The following is a 27,929-nucleotide window of genomic DNA, read 5'->3' on the forward strand; positions in this document are numbered from 1 at the left end:
TCCTTTACCTTTACCTCTATATATGTATCTATATCTATTTATTTTTTAATACTGTACATAGTATATTGTGAAAATCTTTTAGTATGTAACGCATTTATATGCATATATGTATACATACATACATATATCTTATAGTATGTATGTAACACATTTAAATAATGAAACAATTTTTTTTAAGTTTTGATAAAATTGATTTGTAATCGCTGATAGAAAGTGCTAAGTATCATGTTCCAGTCCATACAGTACTAATGTTATTTATACCTAGGTAATATAAATAATATAAACTTATAATATATTTAATAGATGTTATATATGTATATATATATACTATATATAAAAGGAGTGCAATTATGAGCATACTTTTATTTATAATGAGGTGATTCCACTTCCTTGCACAACTACAGAGGGCACCATTCACATAAACTCTGATGGCCACTGAGGCCCATGAGAATGAATATTTAACGAAAAAATATCAAGATGGGCTCGTTAGGTCTTCAGGCTAGATAAATTTCACAGGTAAGCGTTTTGAAGCTGAGAAAAATTCAGTTGTGACTGGTTATTAAATAAAAACATTTTTCTTCTAGTGAAAACCCGGCGGGAAAAGGCAAGCTATTTGAAAATGAGCAAGGAGAAAACGCGTCTCCGCACAGTTTGCCAACTACGGGACACCGTGAAAAGTCCACGCTAGGATAGCCGCGGTGCCTACTGGGAGTTGTAGTACGGGCCTCGCCTTTCGTGCGGAGGTCTGGGCCCCGCGAGACTCCGTTTCCCGGCAGGCCGCGCGCCAAGGCCTCCGGCGGGACTGGAGCTGCCGCGCTGGCTACAAGAGAGTGACTCTGCCCGGGTTGCTTCTTGTGGTAGCGATGGCCTCGTTCGTGACGGAAGTCCTGGCACACTCGGGGAGGCTGGAAAAGGAGGATCTGTGCACTCGGATCAGCCGCCTGACCCAGCGGGTGGAGGAGATTAAGGTGAAGCCGGGGCAGCTGGCGGCTGGCTATAAAGGGACGGAGGGAGGAGTAGAGCCATGGCAGCCAGAGTGGATGTCAGCGGTCAGGCGTGGAAGCCGAGTGGGAGGAATGAGGAGTGGGAGGGCTGGGAGGTATGTGGGCCGGGGAGGGGACTTAGAGGGAAGCCCAGACCGGGGTTGGGGACTGCGGAGGAAAGGAGGCGGGACAGTGGAGAGGAAGAGGCGGTGACTGGGGCAGCGTTGGGAGTGGGGTTAGGCTGGGGAGGGATTGGGGGGTCGAGGGCGAAGGCCGAGGAGACAAGCAGAGCAGGGGAAGTGGGACTGGAAGCCCGAGATTTCTAGGGAGGGAGAATAGGAGCGGGATAGAAATGAGGGCAATCCCGCCCACCCCTCATCGGTGTGTGATTTCCTCCTCTGTCCGATTTGTGGATGAATATAATGGCTTTGGGAGGATTGTGCTGTTCTCCTCCATCCCTGAAATTTTTGTTATTAAAACCTATCGATATTTTATTAAACTCTTTTCTCCACCTCCAGGCCCTTGAGACTACGATGTTATAAAACACGTGAATAGCACTTCTTTGGACCCTGCTGTCTTGAGATTGATACAAAAACAAAAGGCACAAACCACACGCAGTTCCACTTTGTACTGCTATCTTTACCCTACATTTGTATTTGCCCACATCTTTGTTGCTTTCATTTAAAAAGATGTGCACATATATATGGAATCTAAAAAAAAAAAAAAATGGATCTCACAAACTTAGGGGCAGGACAGGAATAGACACAGATGTAGAGAATGGACTTGAGGACGCGGGGAGTGGGAAGGGTTAGCTGGGACAAAGTGAGAGAGTGGCGTGGACATATATACACTACCAAACGTAAAATCGATAGCTAGTGGGAAGCAGCCGAATAGCACAGGGAGATCAGCTCCGTGCTTTGTGTCCACCTAGAGGGATGGGATAGGGAGGGTGGGAGGGAGACGCAAGAGGGAGGAGGTTTGGGGATATATGTGTATGTATAGCTGATTCACTTTGTTATAAAGCAGAAACTAACACACCATTGTAAAGCAATTATACTCCAATAAAGGTGTTAAAAAAATAAAATAAAAAGATATGTACCATGTAGGTCTGGATTTAAGGGAGCCATTTTGGCACTGTACCATAAAGGCACAAAAATGTTTTTATTTTACCAAAATGATTTCCTAAATGTTAAGTATTCATGTCACTGGCATCTCTTCTTTAATATGGCTTTAGGATTTTTCATCACTTTTTTATTTTTATTTTTTCGGTACGCGGGCCTCTCACTGTTGTGGCCTCTCCCATTGCGGAGCACAGGCTCGGAACGCGCAGGCCCAGCGGCCGTGGCTCACAGGCCCCGCCACTCCGCGGCATGTGGGATCTTCCCGGACCGGGGCACGAACCCGTGTCCCCTGCATCGGCAGGCGGACTGTCAACCACTGCGCCACCAGGGAAGCCCCATCACTTTTTATATGATGGAAAGAGGGCAGGCTATTAAGCTACTTTAACATGGCACTCAAGGCTCCTCCCTGTTCTGGACCTAACTTTCCTTTCACTAGTTTATTTTCCCTGACTTGAATCTTCAGACAGTTGAGAATTACTTTTTGTACTCCAAACAGGCCCACTTTTTTCCTAGTTCCCAGATTTTACTTACGTTGCCGTTTCTCCATGTTTAACCTATTAGTATTTCTACTCATTTTTCAAGTTCCATCTCAAATATAGTTCCCTGCATGAAAAATATCCCCATTTTCCCTCAGGCAGAGGTGCTCTGTTTCCCAGTTGTGCTCCTGAAGGACATTAACTCTGTTGCTATATTACATTTCTCTATTCTGTATTCTGATTACTTAAGTGCATACTGTCTTTCCTAAAAGGAATTTATTTGTGTGCAAGCATAATTTATTCCTGTGTCTTTCAAAACATTGACTAATTCAGTGCAAAGTATTCAATAATTTGTTTGCATTAAAGGAGATAATGGAACTCAAATCAGTTTAGGGTTTTAAGGGATTTCCCTGGCGGTCCAGTGGTTGAGACTTCGCCTTCCAATGCAGAGGGTGCGGGTTCAATCCCTGGTTGGGGAGCCAAGATCCCACATGCCTTGCAGCCAAAAAACCAAAATATAAAACAGAAGCAGTATTGTAACAAATTCAATAAAGACTTTAAAAATGGTCCATATCAAAAAAAAATCTTAAGAGAAAATTTAGGGTTTTAAGATTAGGCCTTACAATTTTATAAGCAAGAGAATAGAAGTTCATAAATCCATTGAGGTATACAGGTTATGGGTTTAATTTATCCATTTACTTTTTTTTCTATTAGGTGTGATTAAAATTAGTGGCTATAGTCTGAGCTGATAATAGTTCAAAATGAGAATTTTTGTCTCTTCGTTTCTCTTTTTCAGTGTTTGTACAACTCTTGGGCACAGTTGGCATTTGGTGATCATTGCCTTCTTGCACCCTAGTCGTGTTATGGGACTCTTAACAGTGGGAGAAATGTGTTTTTTGAGGAAACCCGTTGACTTGGAGGGAAAGTGAATGGGTGTTGGTAACTGGCAAGAAGGCCCTAACTTGGAAGATACCTAATAGAAGATGAGCTATGTATTTTAACAGAGTTCCCTACTCATCTCATTGTAATTTTTCCATCCTGTATAATAGGGCGAGGTATGCAGTATGATCAGCAAGAAGTACAGTGAATTCCTGCCTAGCATGCAAAGTGCACAGGACCTGGTTACCCAAGTGGATAAGCTATCTGATGACATTGACCTGCTGAAATCCAGGATAGAGAGTGAGGTAAGAATAGTTTGTTATATAGGGTAGGTTTGTAGGGAGGCAGTTCAACTTCCTGATTTCTAAGACAATTCAGTTTTATACAACTTTTAAAGACCTCGCTTTCCTTATTGGTAAATGGAAGTTGAATTAGATGATTTTAGGGTAACGTCCAGTTTTAAAATACAAATATTTTCCAAAACTATACTTTAAACAATTTCTTTTTTATGGTAAAAAAAAAAACATTTTAAGCTATAATAATAATGTCTTGCATTTTAATAGCACTTTATAAATTAAAAAATAATCTCAGGATTTTATTGTCTTCATAATAAAACAAAAACAGATGAAGCATAGAAGTGTGTAATTTGGCCTTTTCCCTTATCATCTCCTACTTTAAAATGCTTATCTCTTAATGGCCAGCATTCTCTTATATCTGCAGCTGGCCTCAGCATATTAAAGCTTCAGCACAATCTTTTCTTTCGGCCTTCTTCTGGAAAATTGGCTCAGATCGCCAATCACAACCACTCTACTTCCTGTCATAAAGCCACTTTCCCTGGACATGCACTGAATCCCTGCCCGTCTTGTACTGTGTCACTTTGTGGGGCTAGTGCTTGCTATACTTCTTATGGAAAGTTTGGCAGGTTTTAAGAATGTTCATCACGTTTGCCAGAGCGCTGTCATTGCAAAGAAGTAAGCCTGTCTGGAAACAGGAATATCCATTTTATAATTTAAAAAATATTTTTCACATATATTATCTCACCAGGATTTTTCCCTTGCTGTTTCCTTTTAGGAAAAAAAAAGCAGTTGAAAAAAATCAAGCTGATATTAGAGATTTAAATAAAGTAGGTGTCTTGTACCTCAATTTCTAAATTATCAGTCAGGGTGCATTGATATCCAAAATCAGGATGTTGAGGTATTCTCAAGGTCCTAAAGGAAAGACACCAAGTCTCTTCTCTATGTGATAGTTACCAAAGAAGGAAAGAGAACAGATGTATTTTTTAAAATTCTCTATAAAAACTTGAATCACAAGTGGGGAAACCACTAGCTACCTAGAAAATCTATTTAACAGTGAGTTTACCAGTCATTCTGGTTAGAGGTTTGAATAAAAATAAATCCATTACTCTACAACTCTGGCGCAGTTCAAATAATATTTTCAAAGTGTATTGTCAGACAAATGAGTCAACAGTGCAATCTTCGACTGTGCTGTTAGAAATGAAGTGTCTGGAACAAGAGAGTAATGGGCTCTTTGTACGTTTTGCTGGCCAGATTATGGCTGGTGACATTTATTCAGTTCTGGTTGTTACGTTTTGAAAGGTGACTGGTCTCGATGAGAGGGTCCAGGCCTGAACACTGTACCATCTGAAGAACAATGACGAAACTCAGGGTGTTTACCTTCAATGAAAAACACTTCCAATATTTGCAGCCCAGTATTTTCATATGGGAGAAAGATTCAAATTTATGGCTAGAGAAGGGGAATTAGATTCAATAGGTGGACATTATAAAGGTGTTTATTGAGTTTATATATATATTTGTTTATATATATATTTGATATATTTATCGAGCATCTGCAAGGTGCCAGATACTGTGGTAGTTGGTGAACTAGACAGTGTTTTGTTTCAAAATGTGAATCTTATGCCTGTTATAGATGAATAACATAGTGTGATATACACTAAAATTGGAATAATCCAGTTAAAGAGAGCAGATATAGCTAAGGATGGCTTTCTGTAGAAAGTAGTGTCCAAACCAAAATCTGAAGTGGCAGGTAATTAAGCAAAAGATGAAGGAGGAATGTTTAGGCAGGCATAGGGGACAGCATGGTAGAGGCATGGAGGTAGTGGAGAGGTGTCACTTTTGGAGAGCTGCAAGTATTCCATATGACAGATACTTAGTGTGGCGGGAGGAGACATGAGATGAGATTAAAAAGGTAAGCAAGGACTGTGTGTATCAGTTTAAGGAGTAAGGACGTTATCTTGATTGCCCTGTGGAAGCCATGGAAGAGTTTAAGCAGGAGAGTGATGTCAGATTTGAGTTTTAGGAATCCCATTCTGCTTGCAGTCTGAAGAAAGGACTTGAGGGAAAAGAGACTGGGAAATGAGAAGGCACTTAAAGCATTAGGAGGCAGTTAAAGTAATCAGGCAAGACAGGATGCAACCTGCTCCATCGTCAATGGCAGTGGGGGTGGAGAAAAGCGGACGAATCCTAGGGACTTTGAAAAGATATAGGATCTCTGGGATTTGTTGATATGTGGGGTGAAAGACTACGGAGTCAAAGATAACTGGGGAACTAGGTCATTGATGTGTCATTCACTGAAACAGAATCTAGAGGAGGAGTAGGTTTTTGTTGAGTTTAAATGTGGGGTGCCTGTGGGGTATACAAATGGAGCTGCACGGTTGGATTGTATGAAGATGGAGGCTAGACTGTTGTAAAGAAAGATGGGGCCGGGCGGGAACTTGAAATGCAGTGGCTTAAACAAGATACATATTTTTCAATCGTAGTGCCTAGGCTAGCAGGGTGATTCTACAACCCGGGGCCTGGCTACTGTAGTGTAGTCTGTGTCAAGAACTGTGAAGGACAGTTTATTACTCACAGCGGTAGCCAGAGGATGAACGTTTTTGCACAGTGCTGCAAGCCCCAGTTTCTACAGGGCAGTGTGCAGTGGGCTGTATGGATAGAAGGGAACCTGAACCTTTTCTAACGGGCAGTGAGCATGCTGGCTTTTTGCTATGGAGGAAAACGCCATCTCTATTTTTCAAGCTGTTTACTACACAAACGTTTTTGAAAAGATAGTCCAGAACAAAAGACAGTCAATTGCTTCACTTGCAAGATAGTGCAGAAATGTGAGAGACTCCTAAAGAATTGTCTTCCAACGGTCTGTAAGGCAGCGGAATCGGCAACACCTGGTGGCTTGTTAGACGTGGAGGATCTCAGGCCCCATCCCAGACCTACTGAATCAGAATCTGCTCTTTAATAAGATTCACCAAGCAATATGTGTGTATGCATGTTATAGTTTGAGAAACACTGCTCTAGGATTTTGTTGTTTGCATGGTTGAAGTTGGTCTCTCCCCATGTCTAGTTATAGCTGCAGGTTAAGGTCAAATAGAGGGAATAGAGGAGACACATCTGTTTTCTTAAGACTTGGAAATGGTACACATCACTTCTGCTTATACTGCATTGGTGGGATCTTAGACACGTGGTCACACCTGACTGTGCAGGGCACTAGTACATATAGTCTAGCTGCGTAGCCTTGCGCTGTTACTGTGGGAGAGTGGGAGAATGGATTTTAGAGGATAGTTTGCATGTCATGCCATCCATATATATATTTGGATGTTAGGAAAATGGTGTGGACATGAGATAGCTGCACTTAGAAGTTGAAGCTATGAGAATGGATGAGATTGCCCAGAGAGAGCGTGGAGAGCAGGGCTTTTCAGTACAGGCACAGCTGGTATTTGGGGCCGGACGTTCTTTGCTGTGGGGGCCTATCCGGTACACTGGAAGGTGTTCAGTACTAACCCTGGCCTCTACTCACTAGGTGCTAGTAGAGCGCCCTCGATCGTGGCACGCCAGATGTCTCTAGACATTGCCAAACGACCCTGGATCGGGGTGGGTTCAAAAAAAAACGTTTATTTTTTGAGAACCATTGGTTCAGAGTAATGAGAGGGCCAGGGAGAAAGGAATATCAGCGTGTGTGAAGTGATCAGAGGGGAAATTTCGCTCCCAAAAGAAGATGAAAAGGAATGGCCAAAGAACCAGGAGGAAAATGAGTAGATATTGGTGTCATAGAACTAAGGGAAGGAAAGTAGCAGTGTACTGATGCAAGGTAATACTGGTGACATATGCTTTGGATTTAGCAGCAAGGATTTGCTTGGTATTTTGGCACCAACTGCTTTGGAACAGCTTTGGTGGAATGGCAGGGGTAGAAAGCAGATCACGTGAGTTATAGAGTGAATGAGAGGTGAGAAAGTAAAGACAGTGAGTATGGATCACTCTTGCAAGAAGCTTGTTTGTGAGAGGGAGGAGAGAAATCAAGTAGCTACCGAGAAATAGGGTGGTTGCTAAGGTGGAGGATACTTTTTCATAGAGTTGGGGGAGATTTTAAATCATATTTAAATCTGATGGGAGGAGCCATGCTCTAATAGGTATTCACATAATTGGAATGGAGAATGACTTAGGGAGAAGTAAAAGATAGAGAAGAGAGGAAATAATCGATAGTGCAAAGTCCCTGAAAAGGTGGGACAGAATGGGAGGCGGATTCTCACTCAATGTAGAGAAATCTTTCTATTAGTTAGAACTATTCAACTGAAGAATGAATTATCACTTGGCAGGGGGGATACCAGTAATCCAGGTGGATGAGTTCTTTGATGAAAGATAACTGCTTAAACTAAGAATACATGGTGACACGAGGATATTATGTTGATGGGAACGGGTATTCCTGCATAGGATAAGGGTTTGGGCTAAGTGGATCACTTAAAGTCTCTTCCTACTACATTCTGTGATTTTTATTCCAGTCTTAACCAGCATTTAAATTTCATCATGAATTATATTCACCTAATAAAGCTTATTGATTACAGTAAAAGTTTCATTTCTTAAGTATAGTATAGCTTAAAAGTACTTGTCTTTGGTGTGTGACTTAGGTCCGCCGGGATCTTCACGTATCAACTGCTGAATTTACAGACTTGAAGCAACAGCTGGAAAGAGACTCGGTAGTCCTAAGTTTACTTAGACAGCTACACGAGGTCAGTATACTCAGATCAAACTTTAGTGTTTTGGTGGTGAGAAAGTTATTTTTTTTTCCAATTGTCTTATCATTCAATGGGTATCCCCTATGTGGTATTCTTTCATAGTTTAAAAATAAACAAGCAGACAGATTTGAAATAGTAGGATGTATAAAATAAAATACCTGATAACTATACTTATCTTTTCAGTTTTCTACTGCTATTGAGGACTATAATTGTGCATTGGCAGAGAAGAAGTATGTTACTGCTGCTCAGCGTCTAGAAGAGGTATTAAACACTTTCTCTAAAGCATGAGCAATTAGTACTATTCTTTTTTTAAAAAATTAATTAATTTATTTATTGGCTGTATTGGGTCTCTGTTGCTGCGCGCGGGCTTTCTCTAGTTGTGGTGAGCGGGGTCTACTTTTCATTGCAGTGGCTTCTCTCACTGTGGAGCACGGGCTCTAGGTGCGTGGGTTTCAGTAATTGTGGCACGCGGGCTCTAGAGCACAGGCTCAGTAGTTGTAGCGCACGGGCTTAGTTGCTCCACTGCATGTGGCATCTTCCCGGACCAGGGCTCGAACCCATGTACCCTGCATTGGCAGGCAGATTCTTAACCACTGTGTCACCAGAGAAGTCCAGTACTATTCTTGTTTTAAGTAAATTTTGTGTTGCATGTATTCCTTATCATTATACAAATATATTCTAATTGCCTAGAGTCCAGATGAAATGTTAACAACGATTCCATTTCACTACCAGGCACAGATATGCTTGAAGTTATTAAAATCCAGAAAATGCTTTGATTTAAAAATACTGAAATCTCTCAGCATGGAGCTTACAATACAGAAACAGAACATACTTTATCACCTTGGAGAAGAGTGGCAGAAGCTGATTGTGTGGAAGTTCCCACCATCAAAAGGTGCTGCTGACCTCAGGTGGACTGCTTTGCTTAATCTGCCTGAACCAGTTTGGCCTCTGAATATATTCCAAATATTTTATGTTGGGAGAGAGGAAGGTTTCATTAATTAATTTTGCAATTCTATATTGAGTTCTCATGTTAAGCAGAATGCTTGTTAGGACCAAAATGCTTGTTACTTCCCGTGCATTTCTCTTTCTGTCCCTTTCACTGGGAAGGAGCAGAGAAGAGAGAAGATGACTGGGAGGGGTCCAGGTGGTGAGGCTGTGGTAGAGGAGGTGGTAGCACTTTAAGACCACACAGTTTCCACTGCATCGTAGGATGTGCCCATTCCCAAAGCTCTAATCCCAACAGTTTATCTTTTCTAGAAGGCTTAAAGAAGCTGTTCAACCATTCTTTCTCTCTTGCTAAGGAAAGGGATAGGAGTTTGGCCCAGTTTTCTTCAGTCCTTGGAGAAAAATGGTGACAAAATCATGAGATGGGGGATGCTTTGCAAGATGAAGAAACAGGATAACTCTGGCCCTGGCTTTTATTTATACTACTTGGCTCTCAGCCCCTCTGCCCACCTCTGGGTGTGAGCCCTCTTTGATATCTTGTTTACACAAAGTAAAACCTCTGAGGGTATATGGGAAGGACGTGCCATTAAACCTGGTATATTTTCCAGCATTTAATCTTGAAATTTAGTCTGTTTCAGGGGAAACCTCACAGTCTCCCCTTGCTCCCTTTCCCATATCCACTATGGCCTTCAAATACATTGTATATGTATGTGTGTACACACACGCATGCGTGCACACACGCACATACACACTCACATACACATACCCCACCCTTTATGTATTAGGTATTTTCAAGGAAGTCATCTAGAAAATTTTAGATTCTATTTCCAAGCAGACTGTAAAATTAACAGAAGGTGGCAGGTGTGTTAATTCTTTGTTGTAACACACCCTGTTAAACTTGTTTGGCAGGCTGTTCTCTTTACTTCATAAGAGGGAACATAGAATAGGAGGCCTTAATTGAAACTAGGATCTCACTTTTTATTCTTTGCCTTCATTCTGTCATTTAGCACATTCTTTTTTTTAATTGAAGGATGGTTGATTTACAATGTTGTGTTAATTTCTGCCATACAGCAAAGCGATTCAGTTATAAATATAAATACATACTTTTTTATATTCTGTTCCATTATGGTTTATCACAGGATATTGAATATAGTTCCCTATGCTATACAGTAGGACCTTGTTGTTTATCCATTCTCAACACATATTTAGTAAGCAGTTATTGTATGCACATCATCTTACTTTGGCACTCAGCTTGATTCTTTGAACATACCAAAGGAAGTAATTTCCTGTTTTAAAGTGATGCCAAGGACATGTATGTAGTAATTCATATTTGATTGCATTAGAAGTGTATTGTAGTAAAACCACATATTTAGGGCCCTTAGTAGACGGTGGGCTCTCAGGAATAGAAATGGGAACATCTTGTATTGCTGAGACAGCTGATATTTTTTCCCTTTTTCTTAGATATCAGCAACTTGGAATCTTGCCTACAAACAGAACTTCATTTATGCGCTGAACAATCTCAGAAAGAAGAGAAGACCCCCGTGCCACCCATCAGTTCTGTCCTCTTGGCATTTTCTCTTCTTGGGGAGCTACATACCAAGCTTAAGTCATTTGGTAAACATAATACTTTGTTTCATTTACATGAAATTTCAGAAGGTCCATTGTTAAAGGAATGACAGAAAAATTATCAGTATTCTCTGAATAATATTGATGATGGATCATAGGGTTTGGCCTCATGATTTATCAAGTGGAATTGTATAAATATTACACTTTTCATTAAGGGCTTAGATCCTTTCCTTTTTTCTTTTCTTTTTTTTTTTTTTAAAGTAGCTGCTGGTATTTATTTTATTTGATTTTTTGAATAATTTACATAAAGATCTGTAGACAACCTGGGAAACTTCAGTGGGCAAACCTGCAGTGCATAATGGGTGTTGTGTAATGTCATGGTATATGTATTTTTGTTGTCAGGCTCGAAGATCTTTTTTTTTTGACGTGATTTATTTTTTATGAGTGTTCATAAAACTTTCAGGTCAGATGCTGCTGAAGTATATCCTTAGGCCTCTGGCATCTTGCCCATCCCTTTTTGCTGTGATAGAAAGCCAACCTAACATCATTATCATTCGTTTTGAATCTGTGATGACTGACTTGGAACATCCATCGCCATCTGAAGTTTTTGCCAAGATCAGACTGGTACTGGAAGTGGTCCAGAAACAACTTCTAGGTATGTATCCCCAAGGCAGTGCTTTTATATTTTAGAGAAGTCGATATGGTGTTTGAAAGCAAATATTATTTTAAAGTGGATAAAAATGTCAGCAATCTGAGTGAATGGCGGATCAGACGTGAGTAAATTATGTCATGGGAACAAAGTAGTTACCTTTTTATTTCTTGCTCTATTTTGCATTCCTTCTCTGCCCTGTGTTGACAAGTAGGGTCTTTAGTGGTGCCCTAGAGTCTGTGTTTGTAATATTTAGTTGAATTTTGGGATGCATTTCCCTCATGGGACTTCTAGGAACATCACATTTTGGGACTCTTGCTTTAGTTATCGGAGAAGCAGAAATGAACCAAGTGCTGTTTTATATCTTTTGTTGGGAAAATCCCCGTCAACCTAGTTGATATAAACAAAATAGGTTTAACATAGGCAATGAATTTCATTCCGTCTCAGCCTACTGGTTAGATCTTTATATATTCACCCTTGAAATAGTTTCTATGTTGCTTGAATCATTTTTTGGCTGTCACACTACTAAAAATAAAATTTCTTCTGGTGTTTTGTTATAATACTGTTGGTTTTAGTCTATTTGACTTACCTTCTTTTTGCTTTTCTCAGTTGTCTTATTGAATAGACAAATTAAGCATTCTTGCTGTGGAGAAAATGAAAAAGAAACGCTGCTATTGTTTGTATGCCTTTCTGGCAGTCAACATAATTTATTTATATATAAATTTATTTTTTTTAAAATCGAAGTACAGTTGATTTACAATGTTTTGCCAATCTCTGCTGTACAGCAAAGTGACTCAGTTATACACATACAGACATTATTTATATATAAATAATTTATATGTAGAGCAAGGAATTCTTTCTAGTTTTGACAGCAGAGAATAAAAAATTTTAAGGCTTGCATAAATTACAAAAACCCAAGGTAGTTTTCTTCTTATTCCTTTACTTAGGGAGACAATCCACCCTTATTTTTATTAGATATAAAAAAAGAGTTGTAAGCAAAGTATCCAAGGATTGGAAGGAACTAGAAAGGTGACGCAATACAGATATCTCTGATGCTCGACTCTCCTCTGTAACACTCCCATCAATTGGTCGTATAACAAACTTGAGCACCTTTAGTGAGAGGGAACTCACTTCCTCTTGAGGCATTCCATCCTACCTCTGGACAACTCTGAGTTCTATGAAGTTTTTGTTTGTTGGTTTTTTAAAAAAATTGTATCTCCTTTCTTAAATGCTATTGCCAAAATGACCATTTTGGAACTTAAATCTTTAGGGTAGTTGTTTAAAAAATATGTTCAAAATATATGCCCTGTAATATCTGCTTTACTGATGCTGTTTCTAGTATGTGGAGCTATATAGAAGTCTAATTCTTATTACATGTGATGGACTTTCAAATTCTTTATAGTAGCTGTTATTATGTTGCCTACATCTTATCAACAATATAAAACATCTTTAGTTTTATTTTTTTAATGAAATAGTTTTGTAAGTTCCTCTTACCTTCACTGATCTTCTGTGAATATATTCCATTTCTTCCATAGTCCTTTTATTAAAGTATGGTGTTCAAAACAGAACAAAGTATTCTAAGTATAGTCCGAACCAATTCAGAATAGTATGGGATTGTTCACACTCATTCTCAGTTTCATGCTTCTGTTAGTATAGCCAAAGGGTATTATTACACAGTTAACTTACTGAGCTTGACGTCAGTGAAAATCCTATGTCATACTCAGTGCAAACTGCTGCTTTCCCATCTTGTACTTGATTTTTTGGCATTAACATTAATCTTTGTTAAATTTTACTTGAGAAAATTTTACATTATCCTTTCTACTTCATATCGAATGCATAATTGATAATCATGTTTTCTTACAGTTTAATCTGAGTCAGTGATGGTACTATTACCTAGGATAGGGCTAGGTCAGAGGGTGCTCTGGGGAATTCCAGTAGAAACCTCTTTCCAGTTTGACGTTGGTGCATTTAAGTATTCAACCTAGTGTTTTATTTGTAAGTTTTCTTAGTACCTAGGATATTCAGAGCAGAAGACAACTCACTGTTACTAGGTGCTCTTCTAATCTCTTTACTATCTTTCAGTCAGTATTCCCTTCCTTCATCTTCTTGCCCTAAATAAAACCTGAGGATCATATTTTGTGGCCTTAGTTCTTTTTGGAATCCTCTACTTTCTTTGGATTTTAGTTATTCTGAAACTTCATAAAGATTTTTACCTTCCGTCTTATGTTTGTCTTTGGTTTTATGCTCTTTTCATCTTTTAAATATGTATTTTTTTCTCCCAAGTTTTCTGTATTACTAAGCATCATTGTACCAACAGCAAAGGAGCTTTGAAAAGAGGAGAAAAAAAATTCTTTTGGAAATAATTTGGCAAAATATATAAAAAGCCTTAAAATGTTTATATCCTTTAAACCAAGGTTTCAACTTCTAGGAGTCTGCCTTGAAGAAATAATCTTAAATATATAAAACCATTTATGTATAAGGATGTTCGTCATAATGTTACTTATAATATTGAAATACTGGAAAGTCATGAAATCTTGAAGAATAGGGAAATGATGAAGTAAAGTATACAGCTGTATAATAGACCACTTTGCATAATTATGTTATACTTTATTGATTTTTTTTAAAGTAATTAATTTTGAAGCTAATTGCTTCTAAAAAGCCAGCAACAAGCATCTATTAAAGGATTAAAAACTTTATTTCCATTAAAATCAGTTTTAAGTCAGGAATGCACGTTATTATTAATATTCGTTAACATTGTTTTAGGGGTTATGGCTGATGCAAAGAAGAGAAAATAAGTATGAGTATTAAAATAAGGAGAAGAATTTATCTTTACTTGTAAATGGTGTAATTGTATACCTAAAAAAACGAAAGACTACTAAAACTTTAATAATTAGTAAGACATTTACTAAGTTGTCTAGGTACAGTATAAATCTATAGAAATCAGTTTCTCTCCAAGCTAGTAACAATCAGTTATAAATTAAAATATAAAGATATCTTATTTATAATGGCAATAAAATCTATGAAATCCTTAAAAGATAAATTTAATAAGAATGGGAAGAATACATGTAAGGGAAAGCATAAAACTTATTGAGGGCGTAAAGTAAGGGGAGGCTATCGTGGATTAGAAGACAGTCTCAAAAAATTGTCAGCTCATTCCAAAATAATGTATAAATTTAAAACATTCCCAATCAGATTCTTGTTATATATTTTTCCAACTTGACAAATTAATTACTCTAGAGCTTACATCAAAAAATATATTTATGAGACCTGCTAATAAAGATTTGCAAAACACTAGTTGGAGAATTTTATACTTAAAACTATGTTCTTGACATAAGAAGATCAGTGGAATGAAAAAGCGTCCAGAAGTAGAGCCAAGAATAAATGAGAATTTACCATTTGATCAAAGTCACATTTCAGTTTAGTGAGACAGATAGTTTATTAAATAACGGTGCTAGCAAAATTGGCTATATGGAATAAGACAAAGTTAGATTCCTGCTTCGTACTTCATACAGAGATACATTCCAGATAAATTAAATCCCTATATGCAAAAGGTAAAACAATAAAAATGTTAGAAGAAAATTTACAAGAAGACTTAAATATTCTCAGGAAGCTCAGAATGCATAAAGGAAATGATTGATAAATTTGACTACATATAAATGTTAAATTCTGTATGGTAAACAATGCCATAAACAAAGTCAAAAGATAATATTATACTGGGAGAAAATATTTGTAGTACATTGGCAGACAAGGAGCTAATACAAAGATTTTTTTTACAAAGAAAAAGAGAACATAATAACAGAAAAAGGGTAAAAAATATGAATAAGCAGTTTATGGAAGAAAAGGTGCAAGTTGTTAATAAACATAAAGATATGTATTGCTTAATCTCCCTAATAGTGGAGTGGAAATCACACCATCAAAGTAGAACTTTTCACCCCTAGGGTTGACAGAATTCAAAGATTTGTGTAAGACACTTTTGGTAAGAAAATGCAAAGGTAGTCTCCTTCATCGCTTTAGTGAGTTTTTTAGAAAGTAATCTGCAGCTCTATAGTTATGCTAAAATATACATCGCTTTGACCCAGGTGTCCCACTTTTTAATTCCTTACTATGTGATATCAACAGTGTATATGTTTGCATGTATGAGTACTGTATATACTTGCATACTGGAATGTGCATCATTTGAAGAATGGTGCAGCTGTTGAAAAGAAATGAAGTGGAGCTAGATATAGTGACCTCAGAGATGGCCACAATCTATTTTTAAGGGATAAAAAAGTTACATGTAAAATCTATGGCATAAACCCATTTTATAAAAAAGGAAGTAGCCCCTTATATGAATGTTATATTAGTTTGCTAGGGCTTCCATAACAAAATTCCACAGGCTCTGTGGCTTAAACAATAGAAATTTATTCTCTCACAGTTTTGGAGGCTGGAAGTCCAAGATCAAGGTGTTAGTAGATTTGGTTTCTCCTGAGCCCTGTCTCCTTGCCTTGCAGACAGCCTTCTTACTGTCCTCACATGGCCTTTCTTCTCTGCATGCTTATCCCTGGTGTCTCTCCTTTTCTTAAAAGGACACTAGTCATAGTGGATTAGGGCTCCACCGTTATGCCCTATTTAAAGGCGGGCCCTGTCTCCAAGTACAGTCACACTGGGGACTAGGGCTTCAACATATGAATTGTGGGGGACACAGTTTAGTCTATATCATGTGTCTGCGTGCGTGCGTGCATGCATGTGTGCGTGTGTGTATTATTAATGTAAGGGAGGAAGAATACAAACCAAACTCTTAACTCTGGTTACTTGGACACAGAGAGAGAGAGAGAAGCTTGTGGGTATGGAGAGGGAAAATTAGGCTTTCTCTTTGTAAACTTCCGTGGTGTTCGCTTTGTCACAACAAGCATATTTTGCTTTTGCCATGAATGATTTTCTAGAAAGTATACACTACTAAAATTTACCAAGAAATAGAGACTCTGAACATACAAGTAGTTGTAGAAGAAATTTGAAAGGTTGTTAAAGATTTTCCACTAAAAAGGCCACCATCAGGCACATACGGTTTGTGGCTACATTCTAAGTACTCTTCAAATTACAGATAATCCCTTTGATAATCAAGCTCTTTTGGTGAATAGAAAAAGATGGATAAGTGCTCTAATTAATTTTTTAAAAACCAGCATAAATTTGCTACCAAAATGTATGGAATGATTTTACCAAGTCATTTTATCGCTAGCTAAATTTACAAGCTCAGATCCCCTTAAAATCACATTTGGGGTTGGACATTTAATTGTGATTTCAGGTGACTAATTTTGTCAATTCTTCTTTGAGAGGAAACTTGACAAATTCCTAATGTATTTGTTGAAATTTCTCTTAATATTGTCTGCTTTATCATCTTAAAAATTTTTTTGCACAGCAAAAGTTTTGTTTTGCTCTGTTTTAGCAAGCTGCAGCTGCCATTTATTGTAAAATTTGTGGCATATTTTCTTCCAGTCTGTATTTTCCTTTTCTGTTCTACCAGTTCTTCTAGCTTCTGCACCTTCACTTGATTCTGCATCAATAGTGTACCTTAGTTTTAAATTTAAAAGTTTGTTTATAATCATTTTCTTAAGCTAGAAAAATATATCATGGTGAAAATAATAAGCATTTCAATTTTACTACCGTTTTCAGTTTATTATAGGTATCACTGTAACCTGTGCTGTATGTGAAAAATATTCAAATAAATGCATTACAATGTTACACTGGTGCATAGGAAAACAAAGTCATTCCAGTGGAATGAATCTACATCGAAGGTGTGTTTATAAGAAATACTAGAAGTGATACACATGCCTGATGTGAGCACTACAGTACACACAATAGCTTATATGATGCGATGGTTAAAGTGAGGCATAGTCTTTTCAAAGCAACAAAATTGTGTTTAACAGAAAAATATTTTGCGCTACTTCCTCTTTTTTTTTTTTTAGTTTAAAATTTTAATTCAAAAAACGTACAGAGGTCCCAGGTACTCTTCACCCAGTTTTCCCCAATGTTAGCATCTTGTGTAACCATAGTATAGTATCAGAACCAGGAAATGGACTTTGTTATGATTCACAGAGCTTATTCAGATTTCTCCAGTTTTACTTGCACTCATTTGTATGTGTGAATAGTTCTGTGCAATTTTATTACATGTGTAGATTCATGTAACTACCACCACGATCAAGATATAGGCTCCCTTGTGCTACCCATTGTAACCACACACCCTTGCTTCCATTTTTAAACTTAATTTGAAATTGCTTAAAATTAAAAAAAAATTGAGTTCGTCAGTCACACCAGACCCATTTCAAGTGCTCAGTAGCAAAATGTGGCTGGTTGCTGTCATATCGGACAGTGCAGGCCTAGACTTCAGATATTGTAAGATATCTCAAGGCTCCGAGGTAATATGGTCACTTTCTTTTAAGGTTCTTATATATTGTTTAGTTAATTAATGGTATGTTCTAAATATAACTCCCTCAAAATGTGTTAGAAAAAGCCACCATAAAATATACCGTGGAAGAGATACTGAAGTATTCTGTTCGGTAGGCCAGATATTATGCTATAATGTAAGGTGTTTATTGATATTTTACTTGGGATAAACACTCAGATCCTTTGCAGAGATGAAAGAAATGTATTTGTTATTGGACAACTTGGACTTTATTCTAGACTAGTTTCGCCTTGGTATGCAGAACTTCTGAGCGCTTCATATAATCAGGTCTGTGGATCAGCAGTAGGTGATGATAACGTAGGCGGCTTAATACCTTATTGTTAGAGAGAACAGGCAGATGATTCATCTGAGCAGTGAAAATAAAATAATAATTGTGTGTCATGCTCTTCCCATGTAGTCTGTTGAGACAGCTAGAGAATTGTTTGTGCTGTTTTCTGCCCTGTCATCTTAAAATGAAAGAATTCTAGAAAACTAGGGAATTTGAGAATATGTCCAGACTGTGAAGAGTTTCTTGTTTAAAACTTTTTCTTTTGGATTCAGATTTGCCTCTTGTTGCTGACGTAGAAAATGAAAAAACATGCAAGATCGTATTGGCCGAGATGCTTGGTGACGTGATCTGGGAGGACTTGTCCGAGTGCCTCATTAAAAATTGTTTGGTTTATTCTATCCCAACAAATAGCAGCAAGTTACAGCAGTATGAGGAGGTAAGAGCAGAGGTGCCACAGAGGGTTTGAAGAGACCGTAGGTTCCTGTTGGTGTCACTTGTTTACCTTGGAGATCTTTTGTTCTTTAGTGACATCTTTAAGAAAATTATTCATAAAGTGTGGAGGCAAATTCCCTCTGACTTCATGTCTCTTCTGGCTTCCTACCTTTTGATTGGGTGGGGAAGTATGTTTCGTTATTAAGTACGTTTTCTTTAGTAAGATACTTTTGAAAAACAATTGTTTTTCTATTGGTGTCAGCTATAGTAGCTACTATGTGACGCTTTACTTTTTGGCTTCTTTTTAGTGTTTCCTCGAACACTACAGTAGTCCCCCTTTATCTCTGGGGCTACGTTCCAGTTCCCCCAGCGAAGGCCTGAACCTGTGGATAGTACTGAACCACATATGTACTATGTTTTTTCCTATACTAATGGGCAGGTAGTGTATATAGCATGGATATGCTGGACAAAAGGATGATTCCTATCCTGGGCAAGACAGCAGGACGGCGCAATATTTCATCATGCTACTCAGAACAGCACACAGTTTAAAACATAGAAATTGTTTGTTTCTGGAATTTTCCATTCAATATTTTCAGACCATGGTTGACTGTGGGTAACTGAAGCCGAGGATAAGGGGGGACCTACTGTCTATTTATTTAAAAATGTTTGCGCCTTTACTAAGCAGAGTCAAAAACTTCTAATGAAGGTGCTCTTCCTCATGAATTTAAGGCTAGAAAAAATGAATAATATTTTTATACCTAGTAATTGATGATCTTTTCTAAAACTTAAATGACCAGCTGGTCCTTGTTCTTTCCTATACATTGGATTTGAAATTTTAATATTGGAAAGGAACATATGTATTTGATTCTTTTCCTTTTTTTTCTCTTGCGTTTCTTTCTCAGATCATACAGTCCACTGAAGAATTTGAAAATGCCTTAAAGGAGATGAGGTTTCTAAAAGGAAATACTACAGATTTGCTGAAATATGCCCGTAACATCAATTCTCATTTTGCTAACAAGAAGTGTCAGGATGTGATTGTGGCAGCTAGAAACCTAATGACCTCTGAAATTCACAACACTGTGAAGGTATTGGGGGTTACAGGGTGTTACCTTGTATTAGGAAGCAGCTCATTTTTGAGATGATTATGATAGAGTGGAAGAGCACTGCTGAGCTCATTGAGGCGAGTTATTAAACTTCTTAAACATTAGTTTTCTCATCTTTAAAGGGGTCCTAATTCCTACGTCTTTTGTAGGGTATTGTGGGGTCCAGATGAGATAATGCACATAAAAGCATTGTATAAATTAAAAAAGTCTACGTGAATGTAATAGATTATTGTTGAAATCAGAGAGTATATCAACCTATAGAGTTTTCTCAACTTTATCACTTGAATTTTTAGTACACAGTTTCGTGACAGGTATTGTTATATCCAGAGATTATATCCTGTTGTGAAATGTTGACTTTATTGCTTACGCTAATAGAGGTGCTAGTTTTGAAGTTAATAAAAACAAACAGAAAGATGTGATCTTTGTATGGTATAAACAATTACCTGTAAAATCCGTGGACAAATTAATTTGCATTGAGGGTAATTTACTCCTTTGACCTTAAATTATTCTGTGTATTTTTTTTAACATCTTACATATATAAAATAATATTTGACAAATGTAAGGTGTTACTTAGATTAAAAGAAGACATACACTAAAGTAATCCCTTAATAGAAAATTCCTCAGCCATTTATCTGTTATCGCTGAGAGGACTGTGCTCTTCCTCCCTCTGTCCTTTCTGTCATGCCCCATTTTCCTGGGGCTAGGTACCCTGTTATAGTGTCCACTTGAGTAAAATATTAAATTAGCCATTTGAGGTGCACAGATATTAGCACATTTTGATGTAATCTTGGGTGGTTAAGGGAGCCGAAATGCACTCAGTACCGGGAACTGGGCTGCAGGTGTTTTTCACATGAATATCACTTATGTCACTCTTGTGCACAGAATCCAGTGGCTTCCCGTCTCATTCAGAGAAAGACCCAGTAGCCTTGCAGTGGCCTGCACGGCCTCCTGTGAACTGTCCCCTTGTTGCCTCTCTGACTCCATCTCCTGTTGCATTCCTCTTCAGTCACTCTGCTCGTTTGCCAGGCCGACTCGGCTGCAGGACTTTTGAACCTCTTTTTCCCTCTGCTTGGGATATTACCACAGACGTGCTCCCATTCCTGACCACTCTTTTAAGATTGTGACCTCCCGCTATTTCCTGTACTCTTTCCTTGCTTTATTTTTCGTCATATCACTTATTATCAGTAAATATTCTATATGAATTATTTATTGTTTTTCCCCTCTAGAAAATAAGCTCTATGTGGGCAGGGTTGTTTTTTTTTTTTTTCCTGTTTGTTTTGTTCTTTACTGTTTGGTTTACTGTTGTATCTGTAGCATCAAGAAAATACCTGGTGCATACTACTATGTACTTAGTAAATATTTGGTAAATGAATTAATATATATCCCATTAACTCTGTTATAACTCCTTGTTATAAATAGGATTGTTACTGGATCACTTTGTGACTCTGGGATAAATCTTTTAACCTTTTTGGACCTCATTTTCCTCTTCTGTAATATGACAGAATTGAACTAGGTAATCTCTGAACTCCCTATTCAGCTAGTTCTGACATTTTATAAGACTGTATTTTCCCCCCAAGTACCCAAATCCTAATGATGTAGCTTCCTCTAGATCAGAGTTTCTCAGCAGTGCCACTGTTGACATTTGTGGCCAGATAATTCTTTGCTCTGGGGGCCTGTCCTGTAGGATGTTTAGTAGCATCCCTAATCTCTACCCACTAGATGCCAGTAGCACCTCTCCCAGTTGTGATGTTTGTATTCTCATTTAAATGTCATAACAGCCCTATGAAGCAGACATTATTATACCATTTTACAGATGGCAAGTCTCATGACTTAAACACTTTTATTAGACTTGGAGCTTCTTCTGTCAGAAATTTTCCATAGAGGTCCAGTATGTGCAGAGCAGAGCTGCTCTTCTTGCAGTGGGAACCTGCTGCTTCCACCTGCTTAATCTCTCCTTTTATTGGTCCCTGAGGCATCTTCGAGAGGCAAGGTTAGAAAACCATTATTGTAGTGCAGTTTCTTCATATTACAATGAGAAAATGAGGTCAAGAGAGGTTAAATGACTTTGTTAAAAGTTAGGGTAGAAAATATCACTGATGTTTCCCAAGTAGAAGCCTAGTGTTCTTTCCTTTAGTCTTGACCAAGTTTGGGAATTTTCATTCTGTATAAATGTTAGGGAAGCTTTTTTGGTTTTTGTTTGGAATTTTGTTTTTAAGAGCAGTATAAGCTAGCCTGAATGTGTTGTTTCTTTGAGTAAGCCAACACGTGTTTCTGGTGGGAAATAATTTGTTTAATGACAGTGGAACACAAGTCATACTGGTGTGTGTTAATCTAATAGTCTCATCTGAGAAAGAGGATTTTCGAAGGTCCTTTCATTTACCTAAAATCTTGGGCCAGTTTCACAGCGTTGCTGTTTCCACCAAGAGTGAGAGCGCACAGGAGAACTAGAAGAATGGCACAGTAAAGGGATTGCTTATTTCTCATGACGTGCTTTCACCCAAGATCGAGTAGCCATTGAAGTACTGCCATGTTTACTCAAATCTTTTAATTATTCTGTGGATCTACAGCTTAATCATCATGGAAGCAACCGGTATCTTATTCCTCACTGTACGCTTGCGTTTGGATTATTCTGAGGACAGTGCGTTTTCTTTGCTTCTGTATTTGACCCTTAGGTTACTCCTGCTTCTAAGATAAGTGTGCCAGATTTACCTAGTCCTGCTGAGGGTGACAAGCTGCAAGTACAGAAAGTGTCCACAACTCAGTACAACGAAGTGATGAATTTAGAGCCTGAAAATACGTTGGACCAACATTCCTTTTCTTTGCCCACATGCCGCATCAGTGAATCTGTGAAGAAATTAATGGAACTCGCCTATCAGACTTTACTGGAGGCAACAACTAGCAGTGATCAATGGTACGAGTTCTGAGTCTTCTGGAAATGGCAATGACTTGGTTAAATGTGTATCTAAACTAGACATTTATTAAGAAAATTAACTGGAATTCTTTGGGTTTTCTTATCTTACTAGTTAATATTTTTTTTCCCTAGAGAAAAGTATAGTACACACGTATGTATTGACAATTAACTTTTATTTACAATAACATACAATCTTACAACAAGGTATGAGCAATAAAAGCATTGTATGGATGGACAAATGGGTTTGACATTAAAAATTGTTAATCACTTTTTAACAAAAAGCCCTTTAATTTTTGTTTACTTTTAAGTTTATTTGACTCCAGTGATATTACATGAGAAAGTGCTTGTGAAGAACTTAGAATGCTACCTGGGAAATAATTAATACTCAGGTGTTTATCAGTACTGGTGGTGGTGGCCTCAGTGATAGTTGTACCATCTGTTTCAGCAGCTCTGGCCCTTTAGCTTAACGTCCATTTTACCTTTTGAAATCTAGGCCCTAATTAATTGACATTTTAAATGTTAATTGTAAAGTAGTAATAGTTTATTGGGTAGCCAAAGGTAGAAGGAAAAGAATGGAATGCACCAAAGTTCTGATTTCTCCCTTTCAAGAAGCTTTCTTCTAATCAATATTGTATTCAAGGTACCCAAACTCAATCCATATACTTGCACATTTGTACTGAATCTCTTTTTGTTTAGTAGGCTCTTCCCATACTCCTAAACTTTATAAATTGAGGAGAAAATGGTAGCCAGTAGCCCAAATTGATTATAGAGCAGATTTAAAAAAGCCTCTTTAGTTTGGATCTGTGTGTAGTAGTATTTTTACTTTTCATCCTCATAGTAGAAAACAGTTTCAGTTAGGGCTTGACTTAAATTGTGTCTTCCGATGGGCTTCTGGAGTTTCAGTCTTTATCTCCATGTACAAACTAACCCCTTTATTTCATTCTGCTCTAGAAAGAACATGTTCACTAAGATACTTCCATGACTTGAATGAATCATTATATTCACAAGTCCATCCAGTTTTAAATCTAAGTAGGAAGAAAAATACATGTAAAAGGAATTATGCACTCCTTTGGCAGAATAATATAGGAGTGACTATTTCATTACATGGCATTCACCTGAAATGTACCAGAGCAGAAGTTAGGGATGCAAGGTAATTTTTCCTAAGAGAATACCAAACAATATTTTTGTATACTGAATGTCTATGGACATTCTTCCCACCAAAAAAATAGTTTTAACAGGATAAACAAAAACACAACTACATTACAACAACTCACTTTTCCTATTATCAAACTTCAAACAGCAACACATGCGACAAAAATAACATGAAATAATTTAGTCAGGTATCATAGTAATCAAGTTGTAACAGTGTTTTGGGGTATAGTGACCATGACTAATTTTTAAAAGTTATTTGTGGAATTCCTGTGATGTATTCAAGGTACATAGTTTAAAATATTCTTATGTAGAAGTAAGCTACGCAAACCTTATATTTGCTCTTCCTAAGTGCTTTTTAATAATGATCTTTAGGCATTCTAAGACCAGATTTAAAGGGCAAGAAAACTTGAGGTTGGATTCTGTCCTAGAAATGTTGATTCATCTCCTTGCATTGGGGTGAGAAGGAGGGAAGGTGGAGGCTGAAAGGCAGGCTGGTTCCGACAGCACCAGTGAGTGCCTTTATTGATACCTTGCCCTTTGCACAGTGTGTCAGTGAGGAGGTGACATTTGCTCGAGGCTTAGCTCCATTTGTCACTGAAGGGGTACTCTGGGTACTGGCAGAACACAAACTGACAAATGGAAAAGAGGCTTTGGGTTGAATGTGGCTATTCTTAATATTATTAATGGGTCCAGGTTTTTAGACCTGTAGTCTGGTTAGTGAATAACCGCTGAGAATCTATGCCATCTAGAGGAATGTTGTTCTCAGCAGTGACCAAGGCATCTGTTCTCTCCAGGTGTAGTTTTTGCTGCTGACTCTCCCTTCAGGTGCACTGAGTTTGAATTTTTTTTCTCATTGCCAATATATCCTTCTGCATTTCTGTTGAAACTGTGTTTTCCTTTTAGTGCTGTTCAACTTTTCTACTCAGTGAGGAATATCTTCCATTTGTTCCATGATGTTGTACCAACATATCACAAGTATGTGCCGCTGTGTCTGACTTCTGTGTAATATTGTAGATCGAAAATGTTTGTGAGTCAGGTTAAAACCAGTAATTTTATATTCCCACCAAAGATAATTGGTTACTAAAATTCACAATAAAATGCAGTAAACATTTACATTACATGTTTAAAGGACATTGGTCATTTATTAATAAATTAATAAGGGTACTGTAATCTTGCAGTATAGTAGGTGACACAGATTTAAAGACTCAAAAGGACTTTACCCTGTTACTGATGGTAGGTACTTGCAGAACTGCCTCACTTTATTTGGTTACAAAACAAAAGGTCATCCATCACTCCATATTGCTATCCAGTAAACATCCCACATTTTCCCTTGGCATTCATAGCTTTGCAGACTTAATACCACAAGAGATTGCTATTTAACTGTCGATCAGCTGCTCTTAGCAATCTTAAGCTGTATTTACCTAATGTCTTGGTTTTTTAAGGTTTCTCTTAATATTAATCTCAGAAGTTACTCATAACTTTAAGCCTCCAGGAGTTCTCTCTGTTATCCAAATTAAGTGTTTTGGATACCTTTTACAAATTTTTAAAATAATATGTCAACAAAACTATTCCTTAGTCAAGGACTCTGGTTTCAAAGAAAAAAATCAGTTTATTGTTTGTAGTATTTTTTAGTTCAGATTTTTGAACAATTGAGATGTTTTTAAGTAGGGCCAGTTATTGTTTTTATTCTAAAAGACAGCTTATTTATTGTAAACATTATTTTTATTTGTATTCTCTTTGCTGTGGCTTAAAACTTTTATTTCACTTCCTACTTAGGTAAAGGAAAAAAAACATCTTTGGGCCAGTTAATAGCCACGTCTTTGGGGATTCAGAGACAGTTGGCTTAGGGGTTTTCACACTTAGAAATATTTTTCACACTGGTGTGGAGTTAGATTTGCCTCTTTTTCCGCATTGTATGATCTGGGAACTTTATGCTGGACCAGTGGTTTATAAACTTCAGTGTGTATCAGAATCACCAGGAAACCTTGTTAAACTACAGATTGCTGGATCCCATGCCTGAGGTGTCTGATCAGTAGGGCTGGGGTAAAGCCTAGAATTTTTAACAAATTTCCAGGTGATGCTGATGTTGCTTGTCAGGGGACCACGCTTTGAGAACCGCCGTTCTAGATTAGCGTTCACAGCTTTGGCAGTATTTTAGACTCTTTTATGGACCTTGAAGAATATATTTGCTTAGGCCCTACCCCTAGAGATTTTGATTTATAGGTATGGTTTAAGATTAAACATATCTCTGTTTTTTAAAGCCCTACAATGATTCTGATGTGTAGCCCAAAGTGAGGACAACTGTCTTAAGATTGTTAGTTTCCAATTTTGTATATTCTAGCCTGACATTGAATCAGCAAACTAGGAAGTATTAATTGAATGACTGCTAGTGGATATGTAGCAGAGGTATAAGACAAGATCTCTTCCCAAGCTGGGTAGGTAGACTAATATGTGCAGAAGAATTAGAGCAGTGATTTTCAATCTTTTATGAAAATTTAAAATCACATGGGAAGATTTTAAAACATATAAATGCCCTGGCTTCACTCAGAGGTTGTGATTTAATTTGTTTGGGGTGAAGTCTAAGCGTCTCTATATTAAAATTTCTCAGGTGACCCTAATCTGTAGCCAGCTTTGAAAACTAGTGAATTAGAAAATAGTTGAGTGCTTCATTATACAAATGAAATGGGGATTTGGAGAAAGGGGAAGCAAACATGTATTTCCACAGACTTATCAGTGTTAGATTTCAAGGGAATTATTATGTACAGCTATGACAGGTTTCTAGTATAAAGAGTTGACACAGGTAAACATCTTGATTCCCTTGTTGTTTTTTGTTAATCACTAGGATAGTTTTAAAGGATAAGGTCCCATGCAGGCAGAACAACCTCAGTGACTGAGTGGGCGTGCTGAGGTTATGCCTTGTTATGTACAGCATTTATACAGTAGACAATGATTAGCACCTAGAAATACATTAAAAGGGTAACTTTTCATCAACCCCAACTTCAATAACAGGAGATTTCTTTCTTTTCCTACGCTTCCTCCTGACCTAGGGAGAACCTTCAGAAACTGCCCCAGTTGGCTGCCATTCACCTCAACAACTGTATGTATATTGCTCACCACTTGCTGACCCTCGGGCATCAGTTCAGATTACGTCTTGCCCCCATTCTGTGTGATGGCACTACTACTTTTGTGGATCTTGTACCTGGCTTCAGGAGACTTGGTAACTGATATTTTAAATTTAGGAAGCATATTGATAATGCAGCTTATCAGACTAGTATCTTTGTAATTTATGAATGCAGCAGTTAGAAATTAGGTGGTGGTCCTGAGCTGTATTGGAAAGTGGGAGGGCATTTAATTTGCAGGTGTTCCCCGTTAGTTTTATAAAGTGAATGCAGTCTTTTGAAAGCATTACTTTTTCATGACGTGATTTCGTGGTACATTAGTGTTCCAGACTGCATTGCTGGTGTGCAGTGAATTCACCAAATCAGAGTTATGTCAGTAGAGTGACACATAACTAAGATGTAGTGTGACAATTCTGTTAGCATTGTTGGTAAGAGCTCACTAATGACAGTGCTTATTCTTTTGCAAAACCTCAAACTAGCTCCCTTCTCTTATACCTCCTTTAGCTTTACTTCTGATTATTAAAAATCAAAAGAAATGTGGGGTAAGTCAATAATGATAGCCTAAGAAAAGCAGAGAATCTATATGATTTACTTAGCTTTTCAATTCCTGACTTTTCCCTTAGGTGGTGTAGATATATCAGAAAAATAAGCAGTTACTTCTACTGTATAAGCAGTTTTTCTTATCTGACTCTGGACAAACTGTTGGAAAAGACTTACTATCCTGAGGGTGGGCTTGGAGGGACCGGCTAATGTATTAGCAGTGATGTTTCTAGTAACCTTAGGGCAACCTTATGATGTTATCTAACAAGCAGTTGTTTTCAAATAGGCAGAATCTGATATTTGGTTCATGCTTGTCTCTCCTCTTC

General features: G+C 37.7%; 1 protein-coding gene across 2 annotated transcripts in view; it reads left to right on the plus strand.

Moving 5' to 3' along the window:
* The first annotated feature begins 792 nt into the window (after window positions 1-792).
* ZW10 (zw10 kinetochore protein) overlaps window positions 793-27,929 on the plus strand; it is a 32,342-nt gene continuing 5,205 nt past the window's right edge. The window contains exons 1-12 of one of the 2 annotated variants that reach the window (XM_029209621.1): window positions 793-968; window positions 3,630-3,764; window positions 8,372-8,473; window positions 8,663-8,740; window positions 9,212-9,371; window positions 10,886-11,038; window positions 11,454-11,645; window positions 18,619-18,782; window positions 19,681-19,863; window positions 22,554-22,792; window positions 24,848-24,919; window positions 26,992-27,161. In XM_029209621.1, coding sequence (XP_029065454.1) covers window positions 864-968; window positions 3,630-3,764; window positions 8,372-8,473; window positions 8,663-8,740; window positions 9,212-9,371; window positions 10,886-11,038; window positions 11,454-11,645; window positions 18,619-18,782; window positions 19,681-19,863; window positions 22,554-22,792; window positions 24,848-24,919; window positions 26,992-27,161 — 1,753 coding nt within the window. In that variant the 5' untranslated portion in view covers window positions 793-863. The remainder of the gene's footprint in view (window positions 969-3,629; window positions 3,765-8,371; window positions 8,474-8,662; window positions 8,741-9,211; window positions 9,372-10,885; window positions 11,039-11,453; window positions 11,646-18,618; window positions 18,783-19,680; window positions 19,864-22,553; window positions 22,793-24,847; window positions 24,920-26,991; window positions 27,162-27,929) is intronic. The other variant, XM_029209622.1, reaches the window with a different exon arrangement.

This window comes from Monodon monoceros, unplaced genomic scaffold (genome assembly GCF_005190385.1).
Source record: "Monodon monoceros isolate NGI ecotype Baffin Bay Population unplaced genomic scaffold, NGI_Narwhal_1 Super_Scaffold_7, whole genome shotgun sequence".
NCBI classification, from domain to species: domain Eukaryota; kingdom Metazoa; phylum Chordata; class Mammalia; order Artiodactyla; family Monodontidae; genus Monodon; species Monodon monoceros.